Source organism: Artibeus jamaicensis, unplaced genomic scaffold, assembly GCF_021234435.1.
Source record: "Artibeus jamaicensis isolate MK-2021 breed Jamaican fruit bat unplaced genomic scaffold, CSHL_Jam_final scaffold_3128, whole genome shotgun sequence".
Lineage (NCBI taxonomy): Eukaryota > Metazoa > Chordata > Mammalia > Chiroptera > Phyllostomidae > Artibeus > Artibeus jamaicensis.
This window is the reverse complement of record NW_026522036.1, coordinates 384,805-410,085: the sequence shown is the minus strand read 5'-3', so window position 1 is coordinate 410,085 and position 25,281 is coordinate 384,805. Positions and strand designations below refer to the sequence as shown.

Below are 25,281 nucleotides of genomic sequence, written 5' to 3'. Positions count from 1 at the left end.
TAGTAGTAATTCATTTCAATTTATAGTTGAAGAAACTGAGGTTTAAGGAGTGTAAAGAAAACTTACATAATATCAAGCCAGTAAGTGATGGTTCTAGAATTCAAACCTAGGCTTGAGATTCCAAAATCTAACTTGCAACCACTACAAGTTAACCTGACCAAAAAACTGCCACCCTGAGCCGGAGCGGGCTGGGGGGGCTGCTGCTCAGGTAACCATCTGACCTCCATTCCAACATCTCTAAATATAGTCAGCATGAACAGGCCAGCAGATCAGAAGTTTAGAATGAATTCTCATATGGTCCACAATTCAAGTGCTTCCTTTAATTACACTTAAAATCCATGATACACAACATTTAGTGCAACTGAAAAGGCACACGTCATCTTCAACTGCAGGGAATATATCTACTAGTTTCAAGTTATACAAACAATTCATTACTAATACTGGACTAACAAACTCTCTGGTTGCACCATGCACCATTTAAGAAACTCATAACTCACATTTATCTTGGAACTAGCCATCAAAACTTTATATAATTTTCTATAACCTGAAATAGAAGCTGAATTGGTAAGTCACATTACTTGGCTCTTGAGAAGATATTTTATTTGTTCACTTAATTTTCTCAGTAACCTAATTATTTGGAGCCAAATAATTCCACATCAAAGAAGTAACTACTGTAATTGGATTAAACACTGATCCGAATTAAGCTCTAACCAGGAGAGCTGGCTGGCAAGAGAAAAGCAGTCAGAGTTATAAAAAAAGCTATTTGGATCATTAGGTGCTTGGGAATCTGAAATTAATTCTATCACAAAGATCTCATAATAATTTAGTATTCTTTGGCAGAACAACAGTTATAAAAATTTTCAGGACTAAACAATAAAATAAAAATGCGGATACATACCCAGAGCAAGATTCAGGTAAACATTTGAGTCGTTGGTGCCCTCTAGAGACAGAGATTGGCTATCTAATAGGACTTCCTATGATCTCACATGTTTACCAAAATGCAAAACACTGAAATAAATATTATAAAATAAAATTACTAAATTCAGTTTTTTCCACTTAGAGCTCAAAGTTACTAAACACCACTACTTATTAACTTTTCAAGTATTCAGTAATTTAATGGTTAAAATTCCAAAGACAGATGTGTTTCAGCAAAGCTACAATCAGAGTCAAAGCCATATTGCCCTACATTTGTATGCTGTTTCACATTTGACAGTGTTTCACAAACCTTTTGTGAGCTGAGCCTCACAATAAGTTTATGAGGAACAAGGGGAGATTCTGTTACTATTCCCATTTTACAAACAAGGAAACTGAGGCTTGAGCAGAGATAAGGGTCTTGTCCAACGTGTGAGTTAAAACTGAGAGAGTCAGGATTTGAATACAGACCTTCTGACTCTAAAGCCCATACCAAGTCTTTGTTATTGCTACATTTCTCCCCTAATGTAACATCCCTTCCCCACTCTCAGGCCCACGTATACTATTTTATCTGTCTGAAATTTTCTCAAGTATCTGAGAGTAAGAACAGAGAGGAGCTACAACCACCATGGGCTAAGTCATCGAAGCACTACGGCTTTTTCACCCTGCTGATCATCCGCCGTGGCTTAATGAGACCAAGAACAGCCATACACCCGCTACAGAGCAGGAGACTCACACCTCTGTTCAACAACAAAACCCTTCATCCTTTAATTTGATACAATACCACACCTTCAATTTTGTGTAATTAAGACAGTAATAATCTTACAGTTTTTATCTATATTAGCAGTAGTAATCAGTAAGGTTCCATCAGCCCATGTGTCTATTACTGGAGACTGCTATTGAACACAGGAGATGCCTCTGTAGAGAGTGAAAAATCTCTGATGATGCAGCTTCAGTGACCATCCATCTGCTCTGCTGAGGTGACAGGTTCATCATTCCTTTCAACTTTTCTTAAGTCAGTGAATGTCTTTTTCCCTGTTGCTCTTTATGCCTCAAAAGGACTTTCGTCTTCCTATCTGTAACAGGCATTCTCTTTAGCTCCAAGTCACTTTTTCTACCTGGTATTCTAGTATATGTGCAAATGAGTTAAATTCTTCTGCTTAACTTTCAAAGCAACTGATAATAATTTATAAGAGAAAGGCACCAATCCTGAGCTTACAGACATTTATTTTATGTACTTCGCATACTCTTTGTGCCACACACACATACACACACCACTGAAAGCAGACAATGTTCTGCCCGATGACAGCCAACAAATATACTGGGTGGCAGCTGTCAGAGACCTGGACTTCAGCCCGATCCCTGGGACTCAGGTCACACTGCTCATGCCCTGTGAGACTCAGTTTCCTCATTCATAAGATGAGCACAGTTCTGACATTACAGAGTAGTTGTAAAGATTAAGTGATATATATCACAGCTTATAAATATAAGATGATAGGGTATTATTAGCCTTAATTATTATTCATAAATTCAAATCAAGTTTGTTGGTCGCTCTCTCAGGAGATGATGAGGAGACAACAGTCCAGCACCACGTTGCACAGCCCTGGCAAGGCATCACTTGCACTGCATGTGAACAGCTGGTAAGACGGTAAGTCTTGCCAGTTCTCCCTCTCACCCGAGTTAGTAGTCCTAGGAAAGTGCAACTTGTGGAATTAGATAACTACAAAATTAAAAGCACATCATCTATAATGAGTAATGCTAATGAAAGCATCAACACCCTTATTCATAAAAGGGGATTTGACTCAGTGAGCCTTCCAACACTGGAAATCTAAGCTAGTGGCTTTAAAGCACACTGTGGCCCACAGACCAAACCTGGCCTATTTTTGCAAATACAATCTTATTGGAATACAGCTGTATCTATCTGTTCATGCATTGCTGTCTATCACTGAGAGACAGAGACCACATGGCCTACAACACTGAAAATAGTTATTATCTGGCCTTCTACAGAAAAAGTTCGCCAATTCTTATCTAAATATAAAATGAAGCATACTTTATACTTAGAAAAATGAGTCAAATATAGGACTTATATGTATATCTATGGGTCCTTTAGAAAACATTCACATCATAATTTTACATTAAAATACCTACTAGACAAGTGCTATATATCATTACTATGTATAACACCTACTATTGCACATGTGGATAATTAACCAGTGTTATTCATTAAAATAACTAAGGAGCAATATGTAATATAGGAATAATTAAGGCAAACTACCAGTGAAAGCACATAAAGAAATGTGCTCTGGCCTTGTTTTGATAGGAGAGCTTTTTTATTTCAGTGCTTTGCATATTTGTTCAAATTGACAGTCTCTGCTAAGACCATGACCACTTCCTCTCAAAGCAAACGATTCAATATGGGGAGCATTAGAGAACACTGCACATTTCTGGACACAGCATCTTTTTAGACAATAGCAATAATCACTGGATTTTAGTCATGGCCACTTTTGTACTTCACTTTTTAGGCTGCTGGCTAAAGCTTTACATAGTCTTTATAAAACATCAATGCAAAAAATACGCTCCCAAACATCTGTATCTAAATTTTGAGTAGCTAAGAATCAGGAAATATGTCCTGCTCTGATCTGAAAGAACAAGCATTATTGATACAATGACAAGAAAAATAAGATCACCAAGAATAACAGAAATCCAACTTGCGAAATGGAAAATCTACAAAGGAACATGATTAAGGAAAGAAACACAACTGCATATTTATTTTTAACCATGGCTTACTCAGAGGAAATACAATGCTATGACTATGGCATTGGGAGAAAATGACTTTGGTAACAGGAGAAAAATACTTACTTGTTTCACATTTTCAGCTAAGAAGACAATATAAACACTACAGAAGCCCAGTTGTGTTATCACCAGAAAAAAGTCAACCACACTCCTGAAAAGAGATGCCCTCAAATGAGTATTAATAAGAGCTGCCGAAATGTCAGTCCATATTTTCTCTTTTTAACTACTTTAAAACATTTTATAGTAGTGTATATTCTTTTCCCTTCCTTAAAATAAGAAATGGAATTAAATTATTTATTTTCTACGAAAATCATACTTATGATCAGTATGTCACTACAGTTATTATTGAGCAAAACAATGTTCCATTAAGTTAAAAGGCCAAAATTTTCCCATCGCTTATTTCTGAAATCCAACAGTTTATGAGTATCTGCTTATGAAATGACCTAATAAGCACATTTCTTCTTTTAGATTAAGTGCATCTCTCCTACTTCTCAAGATTTTTTTCAGATCAACCCAGTGTATTTCCCAGCTCTCCCAGCTTCATGTCATTTGCAAATATGATGAGAATACTCTCTATGACCAAATCACTAATAAGAATATGGAATGGGAGGTTAGAGGGCCATGGCCCTAAATCATACCCCCGGAGACCTCTTTAGCTCTGTCCTTCTTTTTTAATGACATTCTGTAGTTAGCTCCAGATACATAAAATAGTGTATGGGAATGGGGAAGGGATATCAACAGTCAAATTAGCATTATTTGGACATGGCGGTTAATCGAGTTACAAATTGGCCTGCATGTCAACAGACAGCCCATACTTCTCAATTTTGTTCTGGGAACAATAGGTGACTATAATAGCATGCACCTATTCATTCATTATAGCCTCTTGTTTGAGCATCAATGTCAAGCTGTCAAATAATCTGGTCCACAAATCTACAAACCTTCCTTCTGCCATTTGAAACTAGAGAAGCCCTTGCCTGTATCTTCATTCCTGCCATATCCCTATAGTTCTCCATGGTTCCTCAGGGATCTGATTTGTAAGTAACCCTGGTACCCTGAAATGAACTCAGGTTTCTTCTCTCCGATGAATTGCATTTAAGAATTCCCTTAACATCTCTTTATGTGCCCTGGACTTTAGTACCCCAGCAATAATCATTCCACCCCCTTCCGCATGAAAGCCATTTTTCCTGATAGAAAAAACAGACAAGGCTGCCTCTAGACTGGAGCAGAAGGAAGATGAAGATTCAGTGCTGGGGGTAGAGCCCTAGGGCATGAGACTCTGTTTTCTTTCTTTTCCTACTTGCCATACCAAGAACTGAGAATCTCACAAACAAATCTAAACTCCTAGAAATCCTAGACAGGCCATATTTAACCCTAAACTACTCTATTTACACTGATCTTCTTCTTTTAATTTTCACTGCACATATCATTTGTACCACAGTCAGCACTTTGTTGATTGACCGTGCTTATTTTTCCAGGCCTGTATTCATCTGACTTTGATTAGCCTTGCCCACCAATGACACAGTCACATTTAAACAATGAGAGCATGCTGAAATACATGCTCCAGATGTCTTATAAGCATGTAGCGTAATTTTATTTGAAATAATGTTTTAACTTTTTTCTTGTTCTTTTCCTTTACTTAAAAAATCACTGAACATGCTTATACCACAGGTCAGCCCAGTGCTTTATACATAAATACCATTTTATTTAAACTACAGTAGTAAGCCTGTGAAGCAAGTATTATTATGAACTCATCTAATAATGAGATAACTAAAAGAAAATGATAATTTGACCCAAGTCACAAAACTGAAAAATGGTGGAATTGAGATCTGAACCCAAGTCTGTCTAACTCTAAAGATTACATTTATTCGCCAAACTTTATCATACTTCTATTTAGTATTTTATCAGATTATGTTACTTAAAATTAAAGTCATCTCAATAACCAGATATTAACAATGCAGCAAGGCCTTACCGTCCCCACGCTGCTTGCCTCTGAAGACAACTCCAAGGACTTACTTCCATAGCAAAACTCACAGTGTCACTATAACCTAATGTCGACTTTTTAAACCTGTAATGTAATAACATACATGTACATGAAAAAAATTAAGCTGGTTCAGAAATCCTCCCCTTGAAAAGAATTTTCTCATATAAATAAGAAATAATGAGCACAGAGCTATGCTCTGACAGAGGAGTTTTTGAAATTTCAAGAACTGCATACTCCTAAAGTATGTCTCATGAAATTCAAATACTTTATATCTGTCCTATTCCCAATATATTATTTTTATCTACTCTAAAAGCTTATATATTTGTAGGATTCATATGACATAATATTTGTACTTTACCAATTTAAACATTTCAATTACCTAAAAACATCAACTACATTGTTCATGCCTCCGTTATTTCATTATTAGAAGAGTATTACTTAATACATCTATACAAGGCTTTACAATATATTTTCGAATATATATCTTATTTAATCCTCCAAATAGCCCCAAAAGGCAGGTCTTAGTTCTGCTGTCCTCTCTCCCACTTTTTAAAAAGTATACATTGTGATTTACAGATCATAACTGACTTACCCAAAGTTTAAGAACGTTTAAAACAATAACAACAGTTAAAATTTGAGTATTACTTTACTAGATTAGACAATAATTATTTTTTAAAAGTCAGCCCATTGTCCGGTAGAAGCATTTCATGACACAAAGAAAAAATATTACTTTATAGACTAACTACAAATCCACCTATCACCAAAGAACACTTAAGTCATTATACCCCAAACTGAATTACTAACAAATTAAGAGCCTTACACTCTAACTTAAAGCAGTACTGCTTCCTTCATTCCCCATATATTTTTCCTGAGTTTTTTAACTTATACTAAATAAACCATTATATTTCACTAATAAGACTACATTTTAAAAGAAGTAAACATATATAACCAGATTTCACTAATAAGGCTGTATCTTAAAAAAAGTAAATAGGTCCATGTAGTTCAGCGGACATCCAATACACCAAGGTTATGGGTTTGATCCCTGGTCAGGGCACATAAAAGAATCAACCAATGAATAGACACATAAGAACAACAACAAATTTATGTCTCTTTTTCCCTTCCTCTCTCTCTTTAAAATCAATGAAAAAAAATAGATTTTGACTAGATTTTAATCATATGAAATACTACCTTTTCCAAAATTATCTTAAATTTGTTTATATAACAAATTACAGGAAATACAACTGGTAGTTGCAAAGCAGAGTAAAAATATAAGACTATCCAATGCTTTCAATAACTACACAGCTTCAAAATAAATAAACTTAACAAATACACATTTACCTCTGAGATAGAAAGTGACTGCAACGTACCAAAATGTGCATACAGTGAACAGAAATAATTCCTATAAACACAAGGCTGATTGGTCCAAGCTATAGGGGAAAAAAATATAAGGTTTAAATATTTAAGTTTCACAAACATTAAGTTGCCTTATAAGCAATGAAACAATAAACTACTGATTTGCAGTAAACAAATATTTGTTGGACAAAATGGTTAAATGGTTATTTGCATCAGGGAAAGCTAATCAACCGGATACCAAAAGAATTTCAGTAATACTTAACCACATATGATTCTATCTTACCAACCTGGCTACCTAAACCTATGAATACACAGTGTACATCTGCAACAAAGTGGGATGGATGCAACATCCCACTTAACATGAGACAGCAAGTCTGTCACTGCCAGTGCCACACAGTAATAACCATATGCAACTATGAATCGTTATCTAAGTGACTGAAAAAGCACTGTATCAACCTGGGACTACGGGTGACCCACTTCTATAGACGGCCTGGTGGACACTTACTACGTGTGGGAACCTGAGCCTAGCAAATGATTATCTGAAAAAGTTGTACATAACAAATTTCAAGTATTTATTACTATAATTAAAGTTATTCCTGGATTATTGAGACATAGACAAAATACTGCCAAAGCATATTTTATAATTGGCATTTTTAAGTTTGTCTAAATTAGGATGGACAAAGTCAAATGCAGAGAAAGATGATAACTAAAACTGTTTTTAGAAAACTCATCATTCAAAAAAGATTAAGTATAATCTAATTACTTCATAAGTGAATTATCCTTTATCTAGAGTCTCTAATTACAATAACTAGTCCTAATAATACTTTAAATATTTGTTTTCAAAAGATGTTTTTCTTTTCCTTTACTATTATTTTTTAAACCTGAAAACTATGTCTTTTTTTCTGAATCTAAAAAACCATAAAATTTCACTAATACAAATGATCTGCTCTATAAATGTATTTGCTGATATGAGTACACTGCTTAAATCCCTGAAAATCCAAGAATAATAAGATAGAAACATACCTGAAAAAAATCAAATACTATTTTATGATTTTTCAGTCAAATAATATACATTAATTAAGTAGGGAAAAGCAATTAATTACCATTTTTTGTTAGGTGCTATTATCTTAATTTACATAACTTTATCAATACAATGGCTAAATGATTACTAATTGTCATCTGACCATGTTCCAGTTGACAAGGCCAAGCGACAATCTGCGGTGACTTCTGCTGTTCATTAAGGCTGATGACTATCTTAACTAGAGAGTCTTACCACCACGCCTGCATTCTTTATTGCCAACGGGAGTCCTAAAAGGCCAGTTCCAATATTTCCTTTAAGAAGATGCATAAGAGTCTGTAAAAATCTGAAAAGTAAAAGTTGTAAGATTTAAACATTTTAGGACAAAAGCTATTAAAATCACACCATCAGGATTTTAGCATTGGGAGGTAACTGAAAATTAATCTAGGCAAGGAATCACTTCCATTCAACCAGACGTTAAATGGACCAGAAGTTATTATGTGGTTCAAGTTCCATCTTTGCCACTTAAAACGAAAACACAGAGGGTTATCATGTAGATTGTATGAGATATTTAAGTAAAGTTATTTTGTACATATTAGAGTCATAAAGAAAAAGTAATTTGCTCATAAGATTCTTTGCTGCTGTCGTATTCAGGACCATGTTGAGGATTACAGCTGGGCCGGCAGGACATGGATTCACTGACACTGTCTATGTAATCACAGTATTAAACGTATTGGTCTGGGATCTGTCATCAGCATAAGAGGAAGTGAACTAAACGAAAAACATACTAGTTTTGAAACAATGTGTGCCACCAGGTAACATAAATACTAGTTAACTTTCAGACTTTATGAACACCCTAAGGGACTTCACCTAATAAAAGTTTCCAAGAGGCATTTGAAGGAGGTCTCTTTACCACGAAAAAAACTAATTAAACTAGGAAGACTAGCACAAGATTCAAACTTATGAAATAAAAATGTTTGTTTAAAAATTTTAGTTTATAGTATTATTTTCTTATCAATTATAATGTTACTTTGCTTAATCATTAAATTATCATTGGAATAGGGACATAAATCTATTAATGATGATAAAATAATGAAAAAGGTTTTAAAAAGTTCCACTGCATAAAGGGTTTGCTACTTACTTCCCACCATCTAATTCCCAACCATTTCAGAAGCAACAGCTCTTAGAATTTCTATTCCTCTCAGTCAGATCTGCCCTCAAGGTTCATAGCATTTGAAATGTATCATCCTCGTAGTAAGTCCCGTACACTGCTCTGTAATTTAGATGTATTTCTTTTTTCCCAAACAGCCTATAAATACCTTGAGGGCGGGGACTTTGTCTTTCATCTGTGTCTCCCGTAGTCCCTAGTAAAGTGCCTCACCAGTGCAAGGTCCTGACACAACACACACTGAGTGAAAAGAAGAGGAGACGTATAAACCGGAACACTTACGAAATACCCTCCTGACCCTCAAGCTGGTAATGCTTCTGAACAGGAAGGAGTTCATGCTCATGTTCTTCATCTGATGTCCCATCAAAATTCTGCTCATTTATTAAGGGTCTCATTACATCCATATCTTTAAAGAGAAAAAACAAGGCACTTCACTATTATTTTGAAAGCTGGGCTAGGGCTAGTACAAATTAATTTTTTTCAAGTAGAACATAGCACTGGCACTCATCTTTACTATTTCTACCCTAAATTAATTCACATTAACACCCGAGTTTTAGTATTCTGAAAAAGAAACAACTAGATTTATGTGCTGGATATTTTGTTTGGACTAAGCAGTACAAAGTGAAAAGCATAAGTATTCAATGCAAAAGTTTCTGCTTTGTCTATATGATGTTTACCCTAAATGATCATAGAATTATGGGATGAAAAATGAAGAAATAATCAAATGAATTCTCATCTCATTAGCTTCAAACCATACTATATATTGAATACATAAGTAACAATCATATTTTCAAATAATGATCTAGTTGGGAATAAATGATTAACATATAACATTTTTAAACGTTTTATTTTGGAATAATTTCAAATTTACTTTAATTTTCGAGAATAGTACAAAAGCCCTGACCAGCGTGGCTCAGTTGAGTGGGGGCCCTCCTGCAAAGCTACAGACTGCCTCTTCCATGCACGTGCCTGGGTTGTAGGTTCAGTCTCCAACCAACCGATGTTCTCTTCCTTTCTCCCTCCCTTCCCCTTTCTCTGAAAATAAATAAATAATTTTTTTTCAAAAAGATTTATAACAATTTATTAAAAAATAGTACAAAAAAACTTGTATGTACCCTTTACATACTCACCTATTTTTAACACTTTGCCACATTTGCTTTTTCTGTCTCTGATGTACATCACTTTTTATAAACTGAGAGTAGGTTACATATATCATGCTACTTTACCCTATGCATTCCCTAATAACAAAAACATTTTCTTGAATATTCACATTACAGTTACCAAATTCAGGTACTTTAATCCTGATGCACTACTTTTATTTCATCTATATTCCAATATCCCGATTTCTCAATCGTGCCAATGTAGTTCTCTTCATATTTTTCTCGGTGCAGAATCATGTGTTGCATTTAGTTATTACACGGGGCACCTTTGCCATTATGGCTTTTATGATATGATGCCCTTAATCCTTTTTCCTTAATCTTTCATTGTCTAGTTTGTCAGTTTTTTTAAATTTAAAATGTCATTAGTCATTAATATGGTAAACACTGTCCTGTATTAAAAAACAATGACATTTGTCTTTCAATCTGCCAAGCTTAGCTAAAAATTCATGTGTCTATTTTACATCATATATTGACATGATATAGGATTCAGGATGCTAAAATAAATTTAACAGGCATTAAATAATTTCACACATACGCACAATCTTGAATAGTTAAAAGTATAGATGAACATTAATGTGGGTACATGAATATTCAATGTTCACCCGTGAACTTAAGAGAAGATGTGTTTGCACTGATTTCTGGTAATCAACTTGCTTTCTGTGAATCTTCAATCATCCAATTCCAAATCGTCCGGCTCCTACAGAACGGCTGTCTCCTTTTGAATTTTCTCGACTGTTTTTTTTTTTTCCTAGCTGTTTTCCAGTTGCTGCTTGTTCCTTCAGTTGTTCAACTGCTTTCAGTTTCTTCTTTAGGTTTTTTATTTATTTATTTTATTTTATTTTTGTCTATCTCAGGATCTCCGGAAGTTGACTGAGAGAATACTTTGTGCTGTGCTCTGTGGCGCCAGAGCAGGTGTCAAATCTGGACTCACCGCTTCTTGCTTCCTGCTTTACAGTTTTAACCGTATCTCACCTTCAAATTTTAAGGGCTGTTTTTGATAATGGTTTGCCATTTCATGATTATGGTTTCATGTTCTGAGGTGGTTCCTCATGCAGCTTGGAATTGGTGACTGGTTCATTTCTTAAAGCTGGGTGTCTATAACCTGTCTATAAACTTTAGGCAATTTATTGGCTACGTCACTTGGAATTGAAGGGTAAATTACTGCTTTTGCTAGAGATATTCCTTTAAAACAAATGAGTGTCAAGAAACTGGCCATGATTCCACATGTGATGGAAGACCACACTTGTGCAAGACAGAGCCAGTATAAGGCCAGCTCTTGCACCCACAGGAACACGCAGCCTAGGAGCACACGTGGCTGTTAAAATATGCTCACCATCTGGGCACCAAGTATAATAGGGATAATGAGAGGCCACTAGTTTAGAAATAAGTTTGTAGCTTTTAACATTCCACATGTTCATTTGTCACCTCAGGTTTCCAAATCCAGCCAGTACTAACATATGTCCATGAAGGCTACAGCCGGCCACATTATGGGGACCAGCTCCAAAGTCAAACACAAGATTCACTTCAAGTTAAAAATCTGCCACTTTGGCGGGCATAAAGTCACAGACAGCACAAAACTCAGTAGAACTACAATTCCAATGTACATTATAAACGGGACCATTTTTTGGCAACTGCTCTATAGCACGTCTCCATTTGCTGCAACATAGTGCAGCATTTATTACTCATAGTAGGAAGTTCCCGACTTGCCAGTAACACCTGAACCAGCCATTACCGACCCAGCAGACTTTTCCTTCCACTGCACTGTATGTAACCTTATCTGCCCCAAAGACCGCTTTTGGCTAAAGTGACACGAGCCCATCAGAGGTGGGGGACTGATAGAGTCTAACAAACGAAGCTGCACCCTTACTTCCTGGAACACAGGCAGCCGCCCTGTGTGACTGAGGAACCAGATGATCAATAATTTTTTGAAAATGCAATTTATTTGCAATTTTATTGAAACTGTTGTTTTCAAAGAGATCTTCCACGTTAACATTTCGGGCACAGTTTCATCTTCTCACCAAGATGGACACCAATTTTGCATATTTTTCTGGATGAAAGATTTCAAATATGCCCCAATTTCCACATCACGAAGGTGGGAATCCCAGCTGTGCCGCCTCTGAAAGCAGCATAAGGCTACCACACTGCCAGGACAGTATTTTTGGGCAAGGATTCAAGGCAAACTGCCTTTGGGGCTGAAGAGGAGCAGAAGTCCCTTGTTAGTGACACTGATAATGTTCATTTTGTTCTCCATTGCCCCAGGCAATCAAGGTCCTATCCTTATTAAAGCTGCACTGTGCCATTTTTCCCAGACTTTCCCAGTATTTCACGGAAATACTGTGTTTTCTGTGAAACGTGGTGCTTGTTCACCAGGTACAGTCCTTTTTGTACTGTCAGGAGTGGTGTGAATGGTGCTATTTTGTCCTCGAAAGAGCTCGTCAGTTTTAAATGGCATCCATTACCTACACAATTACTGGTCTTATTCTACTTTTGCCATTCTGTCTCTTATTCCCTCAGTTTTTAGTTGTATTCTTTCCACTTTGGTAATATATACAATGCTTTCCATAGTGCTGTCCCAGTCACATCCCCACACATATCTGAGGCTTATACATACAATCAATATATTAAACGTTTGCTATCAGTCCTCTGCCCAAGTTTGTTCAGTCATCCCTTGGCTGGAAGTTGTTCATTCTTCTGTAGAATTTGCCTCAGAATGACCTGCAGGGCTTGCTAAAATACAGATGGATGTGCTCTGCCCCAAAGCTTCTGATGCAGCAATTCTGGGGTGGGCCCGAGAAAAAACGCATTTCTAACGAGTGCCCGGGTGATGCCGATGCTGCTGGCCTACAGACCACACTTCGGGAAGCACTGCTCTAGCACCGGGTTGGCCAGAAATTTCATCTGGTTTTTCCCGTTATAATGGCTCCAGTAGCATGTGGTTGTCTTTAACGTCATTTGAAACAATTTTGTCAGGCTGTGTAGTGACAGCTGTCATATCAGCATGCATTAAAAAAAACTTATCAAAATTGGTGAATTTTGGGGTATCCATTTTATTACTGAAGATGAAAGAAAATACACATTTCCAGCATATTATGCTTTATTATTTCAAAGGTAAAAATTCAACTGAAATGCAAAAAACGCTCTGTGACGGTCTTCCGTCACATGTGGAATCATGGCCAGTTTCTTGACACTCATTTGTTTTAAAGGAATATCTCTAGCAGTGTGTGGAGAAGGTGCTGTGACTGACTGAACGTGTCAGAAGTGGTTGGCAAAGTTTCATGCTGGAGACTTCCCCCTGTGATGCAGTCACTGGCAAACAGTGTCCCCTGCATTGTGGATGAGCCATGAGACAAATCACACAGGCTACCCAGTCCTGTGGAGGGAAAGGGACAGCACGGCCACTCTCTCAAGGGGAGAGTGCGCCCCGACACTTGCCTTGACAAGCTTTTATTGCTTTTCTGGGCACATTACATGATGATCCCCATTCACTATGCACAGGTTGCTTTAGGTGGTGACCTTTTACAGAAAACAAAGGAGAGGATGCCGCAATTACATCACAGAAGAAGGATATTTGCAAATGCAAAGGGAAAAGTGGTTGAACTGGTTACACTCATCCTTGGAAGATTTTAGGAAGTTGCCTTAAAGATATACAGTAAATGTTTGCTACCTCAATTCAAGGTAAGGGAGTTTCAGCAAAAAGCAAGTCTCAAAGTGGCCTAGGTACAATGCAGGCGTGATTCCCCACGGGAGAACGTATCTGTGGGCGTGGGTCCTGTCTGGGCTCACGCCATGCAGAACAGTCTCTTATACCAGTGGACAATGCTCCATGGTCAGATAGACCAGCTGATGTTGACAGAGATTGAGACAGTAACTGAAAACAATCTATGTCATACCATGCAGCTCATAATATCCAGATCAATAACGTTATTGGTGAAAATAAAAGTGTCTTTTATTTTACAAAAAAAAAAGGACTTTAGCCAACCCAAGAGGCCCCTCAGGAGGGGTTTAAGCACACAGTATTCCGAGTCTCGCAGGTGTTAAGCCATTCTTCTATGGCTGTGACGTGGAGGGCAACACGATATATCACCTTCGGCTCACACGTTTTTCTATTCTTGAGTTTCCTGAAAATGCTGCTCCACTCTTTCCTTCCCTTGCATGCTACCCTGGGGAAGTCTGATGCCAGACTAATCTTCTCTCAGTCACTGTAATTTGTTCTTTTTGCTTGAGGTCCTGAAGATTGAGTTGAGTGTGCTGAGTCAATTTTCCCAGAGATACACTAGGCCTCTCTGGCATGTAAATTTAGATTTTTCTCTTATTTATGCAAAATTTTCTTGGACTATAGCTTTAAATATTTCTTTAATTCAAATATTTTGGTTTTGTTCTTCAGAGATTGTGTGTTGGGTGGTCTTTGCCTGTCTCCCATTTCAACCACTTTCTCTCTGGCCCTTTTGATGCCTTTCTTACCTCATTTAAATTCTTTGAAGTCCCATGACTCCATTAAAATTTTCATTTTAATATATTCTCCCTTGGACACCTTGTGATTTATTCTTTATTTATGATTCTTCCTATTGCTGGACACTTCACAGACAAAGATCCTAGTTTGAGATTGTTCCGTTCTGTCAATATAGTGACATCAGTTTATTTGATGAATGATATTTACCTATTGCTTGGCAACAGGGAGTCACTGGCATGCCCCTGGTCCTCCTTCATTCCTTCGGAATCTTTGGTTTCCCCTAACGACTTTTTTCTTTCTCATCACTTCCATGTTTCTGAGGGCCATCTCCAAATGCTCTTTTTATCTCTGCCCCCAGAAGCCGTGTTTCGCCACAGCTGCCCTGTCTATTCCTTCCCTGTACTCGGTGCTGTGAATTCCAACTTCCGGACATGACCTCTGTTTAGACTTGAACACTTTAATTCGGACATTCTCTTTCTGAAGGAGACTTTGACTGTGCCTTTTCCAAGGCCCCCGCTCCCTTCTCCTCTTTTCCACAGACTCTGAAGCCCCACCTCCTCATTCTTCCTGCTTGCAGCAGCAACAGAACTCTCCTCGAAATCTGCTACTTTTCTACATACAGATAATTTGAATTTTCCTTGGTCTCCTGGTAATGCTAATAGAATACTTTTGTGAATGGGTTTACTTGTGCTACTTGTTGAATTAACAGGTTTGGGGAGAGGCTATATAGAGAGACACGAATTTAGGCCACCATTATACCAGTGCTAACTTGAAGTCAGCACAACTGTTTTTCCTGAGAGTGAAGTTATGCTTTAAGATAATGGGACATGCGTTAGCTTTATATTTTGTAATACATTTTGAAATCAGGATATGTGATCAGCTTTGTTCTTTTTCAAAATGGTTTTGGCTATCTGAGCCTAATACTGGCATAAGGATAGACATACAGACCAATGGAACACAACAGAGAGCCCAGAAATAAATCTATGCATATATGGTCAACTGATCTTCGACAAGGGTGCCAAGAACACACAATGAATAAAAAATAGTATCTTTAACAGATGGTGCTGGGAAAATTATATACACACATGCAAAAGGATGAAATTGGAGCTTTATCTTATCAACAAAAATCAACCTAAAATGCATTAAAGACTTCAATGTAAAACTTGAAACTGTAAAACTCCTTCAAGAAATCATAGGGGGAAATATTCAGACATTGGTTTTGGCAATAATTTCAAATCTATGACACCAAAGGCACTGGCAACAAAAACAAAATGGGTAACTGGGATTCTATCAAATTAAAAGCTTCTGAACAGCAAAAAACAAACAAAAAATCCCACAATCAACAGATTAAAAAGAGAATTTATGAAGAGGGACCAAAAAAAACAAAACTATCTTCTAGAGAGCAGGTCCCTTGCAGTACAGGCTCCACCCACTGAATGTTCTAGGAACCCATCTGTATGAGTGTACCAGCTGGCGTTGTTGTGAGAGGCTGTGTTCGGCTTCAGTGATTTTTTTACTCGCTTGCCCGTTTCATAATGTATGATTCATGAATGCACCTGCCAACAATGGCCTAAGTGTTCAGCAGTTTCTGACCAAAAACAGCATGACCCCCATGCCTCGCCCTCCCAATTCACCCCATCTCACTCAACTTTTTGTTTCCCCACCTGAAAAGTCCTAGAAGGGAAATGTTTTGCCAGAAGCACTAAAAGGCATCAAAATCAACAAGCTTAAAAACATCTTGATGGGTGTACTGCATCATATAGAGAGTATTTTGAAGGTGACTGAAGTTTAAATAGGTAAGAATAAATACACAACTTTTTATATATAAATTTGAGTTTTGGGGGACCACACTCATCAAAAGATGGGGTCATCTTTTGTTTTGACAGATGCTACATACATCCTTTTGTTATACTCTATACAAAGTATGCCATTTTGTCAAACCATTGTATTAGTTTGCTAGAGCTTTTATAACTAAGTACTACAAAGTGGGTGGCTTGAAAAACAGAAATTTATTATCTCACAGTCCTGGAGGCTAGAAGTCCAAAATCAAGGTGTTGACAGGGCTGGTTCCTTCTAAAGGATAAGGAGATCCTTCTAAAGGAGAAGGATCTGCCCCTGGCTTGTACACGGCTGTCTTCAAGTTCACACGTCATTCTTCCTTTCTCTTGCTTCTGGCCTTTCCATTTACTGTTTGCTCCTGAATCATACTCTGTTCTCCTATTCCCTCTTCTTTCCTTCCAACTTTATCTAACCACTGTATTTCTTGCTCAACCTTCTGCCTTCCTTAACCCCAAGTTGGGCTTAACTCTCTCTCCCAGGTGTTTCCATAGCACCCTATGACCTCCCTATTATAGCACTTAACATATGGTACTGTAATGGTCCATTTTACTTGTACGTATTCTCTAACTGACAGAGATGTCTGACTTGTCTACTAGGGTGTCTTCAGTACTGGAAACAAATGAGTAAATAAATACATGAAAGAAGAAGCAGCATGTTAAGGGAGAAATATGACTTCAATTTTTAAAGTATATAATCTGAGATTACACTGAATGAGCAATCAGAAACAGTTCTGGAGAGGAGGAAAGAATGCTGGGCTGAAGATAAAGCTTTGAGAACCACATCAGAACGTGGGTACGGAATAACTGGGGCCCAAAGGCAGGACGAGGTCCCTCAGACATGGCATGGGGAAAAGCAGAGCTGAAGATCGATCTTGACTTCAAGAAAAAAGCTGGCAAAGGTAACAGAAAAGGACTGAGAAAGCCTTCACTGGCTTTGGTACAACAGACATCTGACATTGTAAGGCACAGATTCAGGTTTTCAAACCAGTCTTGTTGAGAACCACAATCCCTTTCCTAAGAGCAGTTTCCAGCTCAGGTCGAGGAAGGCAGCACCCACCACCATGCCCTTTCCCTGGGCTCTTTCACACTGTCCCGTCACTGTTACCTCTGACTTTACCTCCTGCTACTCTTCCCCTTGCTCATTCCTCTGAGTGCTCACTCCCTGTCAGAGTGGTAGGAGGTAAAAAAAATTAGCGCTCACCTTCTCTCCTGCAACCTCTCCAGTGTAGAAAACCAGAAAGATGAGTATATGAAAAGTGGTCAGCAGAATGTTATGAACTGAATGTTTCTGTCCCCCCAAATTCATACATTGAAATGCAATGTGACAGGTAGGGCCTGTGAGAGATAATTAGATTTAGATAAAGTCATGAGGGTGGAGCCCATGATGGGATTTGTGTCCTCCTAAGAGGAAGAAGAATATAGAGCTCTCTCTCTTTTTCCAGCATATATGGACCCAACAAAAGGACAGTCTCCTATAAACTAGGAAGAGGGCTCCTATCAGTAGCCAAATCAGCTGGCTCTTGATCTAGGACATCCCACCTTCAGAACTGTGAGAAATCAAGGTTTGTTGTATAAGCCACCCAATTTATGGGTTAAAGCAGCCTGAGCTGACTAAGGCACAGGAGTTGCCCTTCCTGATACAACAGATTCTGATAGCTGACCTTTTCATTTGCTAGTGAGAAAGGTGACAAGGGCTAAGATGGCCTTTACGCACGTCAGGACTGAGGCAGAGCACACTACAGGAGCTGGTGCAGGGGCACACTTTCTCCCACAAATCGTACTGGTTTCTGGCCCTTCTCAAGAGCCTCTGCTGACGTACTGTCAGTGCCTCTCAGCAGTATCTACTGACAGCAGCCCATCATTACAAAAGGTCTGTGCCTCCTGACTGAATGAATTCAATAAAAGAATGCAATGCAGTTTCACAAGTACTAAGGGAGTCGCAATATACGTCAGGTACTATTATGCTGAGAATAAAGCAATTACTGAAACTAACAAAAATTCCTGCCCTCATGGAGCTCAAATTCTAGTGGGGGAAGGAGACAACAAGTAAGATTGGTAAAACAGAGATCATGTTAGTGGTAAATGCTAAGTAGAACAACAGGGATTGGGAGGGTGAGCCTGTAATTTGAGACAGGATAGCCAAAGGAGGCCTCCCGGAGAAAGTGGGATTTTGACGACCTGAGGACAGGCTGACAGTGAACACTGCAGCTATCCCAGGGGAGGGCACCTGGCAGTGGGCACCACAAAGGCAAGGCTCTAACCACTTAGAGTCTGGTGTGTTTGAACAGGAAGGAGGCTGGAGTAGCTGGAGAGGCGTGCGCAAGGGGAGAGCAGCAGGAGAGGCGGCCAGAGAATCACCAAGGAGACACCCCTGTTGACCACACCGAGAGGCACGAAAGCCACCAGAGCACTGCTGACCAACAGAAATATAATGTGAGCCACAAACAAAACATAAAAAGTTTCAATAACCATATTTTTAAAAGGGAAAAAGCAACAGATACCATATTTTAATACCACATTTTACCATGCATAATGCACTGTTTTTTTGCCCAAATTTTTGAGGGAGAAATAAGGGTGTGCATTATACATGGGTAGAATGATTACATACCATGGGTATAATAATCACAAGTATAATGCACACACAAACATGGGTGCCCATTACACACAACAAAATATGGGATAATATATTTTATTTAACCCAATATAATTAAAATAGTATCATTACGTTATGTAATTAACATAAAAGACTAACAAGATATTTTACATTCTATTTCTCTATGTCTTAGAAATCAGTGTGTATTTTACACTTATAGCTTATTTTAATTTGACCAAACCATATTTCAAATGCACAGATGGCTGAAGGCTACTGCAGCAGACAACACCACCGTAGAGAATTTTGCACAGAGTGACCTGATCTGACTGGTACTTTAATCAGGATATTTCTGGGCCTACCTCTGCATGTGTAAAAAGAGAGTGATAACTTCTACCTCACAGGGGTTTTATAATGAAATGAGATAATGTATAATAAGCATGGAGCCTCGCCCCTGGCATAAAGTAATAAATTACTAGTTTTCTTCCCTTTTTTATGTAATAATAATATTAGAAGAAAATTATGCTACATAGGATTTTAAAATGTACATCTTTGCCAAGAGATTAACTTACTAATACTAATTAATAATTCTGAGCACTTATGAACTATTAACTGTGCTATAAGACTGAGTATACAAAGGTAAGTAAAATATGTTATACCAGCCAGAAGGAAACACAGACTAGCACAACAGACAATAACTTAAAAGCCTAACATGGTAAAAACTTTAACAGTTAAACCACATGAAATAAAATCATAAAGTAATTAAAAATTATAAAATCCCATTTATATTACATTTAAAGTCTATTATTTTCTAACGTCTTGCTGTAATTTTTGGCCAAGTGCTGAAAGAATTGAGAAACTCTGAAAAATGCTATATGATTACTATAAGTAAGAATAACACTTTATAAAATAAAACGCTATAAAGCAATGCACATCAAACTACCTACACGTCATTATTTACATTTATAAATGGAAAAATTATAAACACTGCTTCAGTCAATATTATACAGTATACACGTCTGCATACTTTAATGCTGCATACAATCAGAACATTCTTAAACCAGGCAGTGCTTGTATGCCGTCTTATATTGCTCAGACAATTATTTCAGCCTCGATTTCCTAACCTAACCTACAAGCCAACCTGAATTCCCAGTTTTAATCAGAAGAAAATCATATTAATTTAGCAATATGTATTGAAATCTTAAAAATCTTTATCCTTTGCACCTAGTAATTCCACTTCCAACAAGCCAGTATATGGAGAAAACACTTCTGCATAAAGACGTTAATTGAAACATTATTTATGTTAAAAATTTGGAAACACCCCTAAATGTGCAACAATCAGGAAATTGCTAAATTAACTACACAGTGCACCCACTTTATAAAGTACTGCAGTGACATTAAATTATGGTTTTGAAGTCTGAGTAAAACAGAAAAAAGTTTATCACATGCTGAATGGGAAAAAGTTGAAAAATCACAGTGTAGGTACAATAATGTTTTTGTTTGTTTTATTTTTGAAGACTTCTTTTGCTCCATACAGAATTCCGGGTTGGCAGTTAATAGTTTTATTTTCTTTTTTTATTACTTAGAAGTGGGGCAGGGAGGAAGAAAGAGGAACGTTAATGTGAGAGGCAACAACCTCTTGTACTCACCCTGACCAGGGACTGAACCTGCAACCTAGGCAACTGCCCTGACCAGGAATGGAACCATTGGCTTTGAGGGACAGTGCTGAAACTGAACCACACCAGTCAGGGCTGTTTTCAGCATTTCAAAATGCTGGCTCATTCTTGCCTTCTGGTGTCCATGCAATAGTGTTTTAAAAAGTTAAGTAAAAATGAAAGAAAGGAAATACATCAAAATGTCTTTCTCCGAAAAATGTAAAATGGAAGAGGAAAGTAATAAATTTGCATCACTTTTACAACAGCAAAATACAGGAACTCATTTACTTATATTTTGGCAATGGACAAACTAAAAGAAAGTAAGGGAAGGGGATTACACGGGAAAAGGGTGAAGGGTTTGCAGGAACAATTGTGAAAGACACACAGACAAAGACACACAGACAATAACACGGGGGCGTGGAAACAGGGGAGGGAGGTGGGGAGGGCTGGGGTGGTGGGGAGGGGTGGGGGGAAAAGGCAGAAAACTGTACTTGAACAATAACAAATGTTTAAATAAATTAGAAAATTTTAAAAATAAAAATTCAATATTGCCACCTAAATCTACAAACTGGTATCAATAAAAGATGAGAAGAGTAACTATTTTATTCATTTCTGAGGTGGAGAAAATATGTACAAGAAACCTTCCAGAGGCCCCCACAGCCTACGGAATGGAATGCAGACATTATGCTACTTATAAAATAATTTTTAAATGCTTTTTTAAATGAAATATTTGGTCATTGTGGAAAATCAGGAAATATATAGGTAAGCAACATTATGTAATTAAAATTACCTCACACCGCCCCCCAAAGAAATGACCACTGGTAACATTTTAGAGAATAAACAAACACACTCCCACAGGTTCCCATCTAGTCCCATGGCTTATGTACCATTTATATGCTGACGACTTCCGAGTCTATATCTCCAGACCAGAACCTCACTCTCACTATAGACATAATCCAATTGCATACTCCACATCTGCGCTCTCATGTCTAACAGAAATCCCAAACTTAACATTTCCCCAAACAGAACCTCCTCATCACCACCCAAAGGGTTCCTCCTGTGACTTTATCCATGCGTGCTGGTTATCTATTGCTCTGCAACAATTTATGGCTGTTGTCAGAAAGCCTCGGTTCCGTATAACATAGTCCCTCCCTTATGGCTGCTTACAACATGGTAGCTGGCCCAAGTGAGTGAATCCAAAAAACAGACAGCAAGGCTCCATGCCAGTCAGGATCTAGCTGTGAAGTCACACATTTTCACTTCTACCATTATCTGTTCTGTAAGAGCAAGTTACTAAATTCAGCCCACAACTCAAAGGGAGAGAAATTAAGTTCCTCCTCACAGAGAGAGAAATATCAAAGAATATCATAAAACCACTATAAAATCTCAGTTGATCAAAATTCGTCTCTCATCCAATCTGTTAGAAAATCATTCTGGTTCTACTTTCAAAACATATCCAGAGTCCTGCTACTTATCTCCCACACCCACCACTGTGAAGGACATGAAAATCTCTTCTTGAACTACTGAAATACCCTTTTGCTTACACTTTTGCCCCTCACAGTCTATTCTTCACAGCACCCAGCACAATCCCTTTAGAATTAAGGTCAGATCATATCACTCCTCCCCTGACTCCTGATAGGCTCCCCACTCTCTCTAAGTAAAAGCCAAAGTCTTTACTTTAAGATCCTACATAAGCCCTGGCTGGTGTAGCTCAGTGGATTGAGCACAGGCCTGGGAACCAAGCAACCACGGTTTGATTCCCAGTCAGGGCATAAAATCTTAAAAAAAAAAAAATCCTACATAACCTGGCCTCCTCACTACCTTAATCCTCCTGCTTCAGCTACCGTGGTCTCCTTCAAATTTCTCTTTACTCTAGAGATTCTTTCTGCCTGGAATGGTCTTTCCCCAGATACCCACCTGACTAATTGCCTCACCTCTTCCAACTCTTTGCTCTAATCTCACCTTTTCAATAAGGTCGATCTTGACCACTTTATTAAATTTTATAAACTACTCCACCCCCATCCTCATTCCTGATTCCCCTTACTTGGCTACTCTTTTTTCTCATAGCACTTTCTACCTAATGTACTATATAACAAACTTATTATTATCTGCTTCCTGTTAATAGAATGTAAGCTCCATGAGAGCAGGAATCTTCATGAATGTATCCCACATGCCTAAAACAGTGCCTGGCACATAGCAGTAGCTTGATAAACGTGTTGAACTAATGAAAAGACATAACTGTTTTCAAAATTAAAATAATCTGGAACCTTGTTTTCAGTTAATAAAAATGTACCTGGTGAATATCTTCCCGTATTACTTTTAATGGTTATCATTGCCCTACCATGACTTACCTCAACAATTTTCTTTAACTGAACATTCAAATAGTTACCAGTTTTTCTCTACTGTAAGTGATATAATGAACATCTCTTGATGTATTTGTTACACAACTAATTTCCTTGGGAAATATTTATAGAAGTAGAATTACTGGAACAAAGGATGTATGCATTGTTAAGAATATATTATACTGCTCTTACCAGCAATGCATGAGAATGCACATTGCCTACATCCTCACCTCGATGGGTTATTAATGAATTAAAACAGTCAAATAATATTGTAGAATTGTGCATCTAAAACCTGTAAAATTTTGTTAACCACTGTCACCCCAATAAATTCAATAAAAAGGGAAAAAAGAAAAAAGTCAGATAAACCTGGATTCATATCTGGGTTCTGCCATTAATGAGCTTAAATTATTGTATCTGTGAAATGGGGATAATGTAGCACCTACCTGACCCCACTATTACAAGGATTAAAGGAAAAAATGTGCACATAAAGCACTTACTTACTACATTGTGACCCACAGTAAACATTTGATAAAATGCTACATTTATTTATACCATTATTATGACTTAAAAGAAATCAAAGTGACCAGCACATTATTACAAGAATGCCAACCAATTAGTTACTATAATGAAGTATTTCTTCAAAGTTCAACTTTCTAAAGCATTTAACATCAAATTAAAAACATTCCTAAATATAATGCAAATAACTGGAGGAAACAATAATATTACTACCCTGATCCTTACCCTGTTTTCCTTTTGACAGCAGGAAACCATTAGGATGGTTTCCCTTCCCTGGCTTGCCTTTGATGTGTACACACAGCGCAGCACACCCCCAACACACCCCCCCAAACACAGACACTGAGAAAGGAAAGGGTAGCTAAGCAGCTCCTCCAACTGGATCAGTAACCAAGGGAACACAGTAAAGTCCTAATCAAGGCCTTCCGTGGACTAGCTATGTATAGTTCCAACTAAAACAATAAATAAGTATAGAAGGAAGTGTTTATTCTTTCTTCAGTGTGATAAAAATGCAAAAATAATTGCTTCCCATGACTCCCGACTACAGGTGTTTGGCGATCCGACCTTATCTGTATATTCTGCCCACCAGAGGTAAAACTGTTAACCCTTGAATGTATGTAACTAAAACTGCTAATACAGAGCTGTATTTTTCTTTGCCCTCCCCCCTATATAAATATCTCCTCATTAACTCAAGTTAGAGCACTATCTAGCCTTCTTGGAACTCTGCTCTCCCGCAATACTCCCAGATCGGCCGAAATAAAAATCTCTTTTCTTAAATCTACGAAGGTTCAAGTCTTCTCTTCGTTGATCACACACACACACACACACACACACGCCTATTTTAACGCCCTTTGTAGGTCCTGACATCCAAGTCCGCCACCTCGCAAACCTCAGCTCATCCCAAATGTCGCTGGGAGGTCTGCCTTGCTGCGTTTCCAATTTAAACCCGTGCTGGACTCACAATACCAAGAGCCCTGCCAAACAAACAAAAAACGGCTTCTCTCCAGGTCCAGGGACTAGCAACCTGAGCCCGGATGCGCCGGGGGCAGCGAGTGGGACACGGTCCGCAGCGGCCCGGGCTCCCGCACTCGCCTTCCAGACCAAGGCCAAGTGCAGGCCAGGAGCCCCCCGGAGCATCCCACGGACGCGCACCCGCAGCACGTCGGCCCGCGCCCCGGCGCACGCGCAGCACCCACCTAGCTCCTCGGGCCCCACCGACTCAACCAACGCCGGCGCCGCCGCTTCCATCTCTCCGGGGTCTCCAGGACGCCGCTGCCCTGGGGCGCGCTTTCTGGCTCCAGCGGAAGGGAGTCTGGCCCAAACCTCCCCCGCCGAGCGGACCGCGCCAGCCCTGGGCCCGACCCACCCAGCCGCCCGCACCACTAGGAGCATGCGCGGTGGGGCGACGTGTCCCCGCCCAGGCGCCGGGCGCGGGCCTCCACCTGGGGTTCGGGGGCGGCTGTCAGGGAAAGGCCCTAAAGGAGCCCACCCTAATGAGAGGATGCCGG

General features: G+C 38.5%; 1 protein-coding gene and 1 pseudogene across 6 annotated transcripts in view; both read right to left on the bottom strand.

Moving 5' to 3' along the window:
- SLC36A4 (solute carrier family 36 member 4) overlaps positions 1-25,281 on the bottom strand; it is a 324,739-nt gene that overhangs the window by 20,850 nt on the left and 278,608 nt on the right. For 4 of the 6 annotated variants that reach the window (XM_053656921.1, XM_053656919.1, XM_053656920.1 and 1 more), the window contains 5 exons: positions 9,508-9,631; positions 8,313-8,403; positions 7,025-7,113; positions 5,675-5,770; positions 3,772-3,856 (listed from right to left, as the gene is read on the bottom strand). In XM_053656921.1, the coding sequence (XP_053512896.1) occupies positions 3,772-3,856; positions 5,675-5,770; positions 7,025-7,113; positions 8,313-8,403; positions 9,508-9,629 (483 nt within the window). In that variant the 5' untranslated portion in view covers positions 9,630-9,631. Of the gene's footprint in view, positions 1-3,771; positions 3,857-5,674; positions 5,771-7,024; positions 7,114-8,312; positions 8,404-9,507; positions 9,632-24,969; positions 25,143-25,281 lie in introns of those variants that run through there. The other 2 variants (XM_053656918.1, XM_037158433.2) reach the window with 2 other exon arrangements.
- Positions 10,892-12,235, bottom strand: LOC119053525 (eukaryotic translation initiation factor 2A-like; annotated as a pseudogene).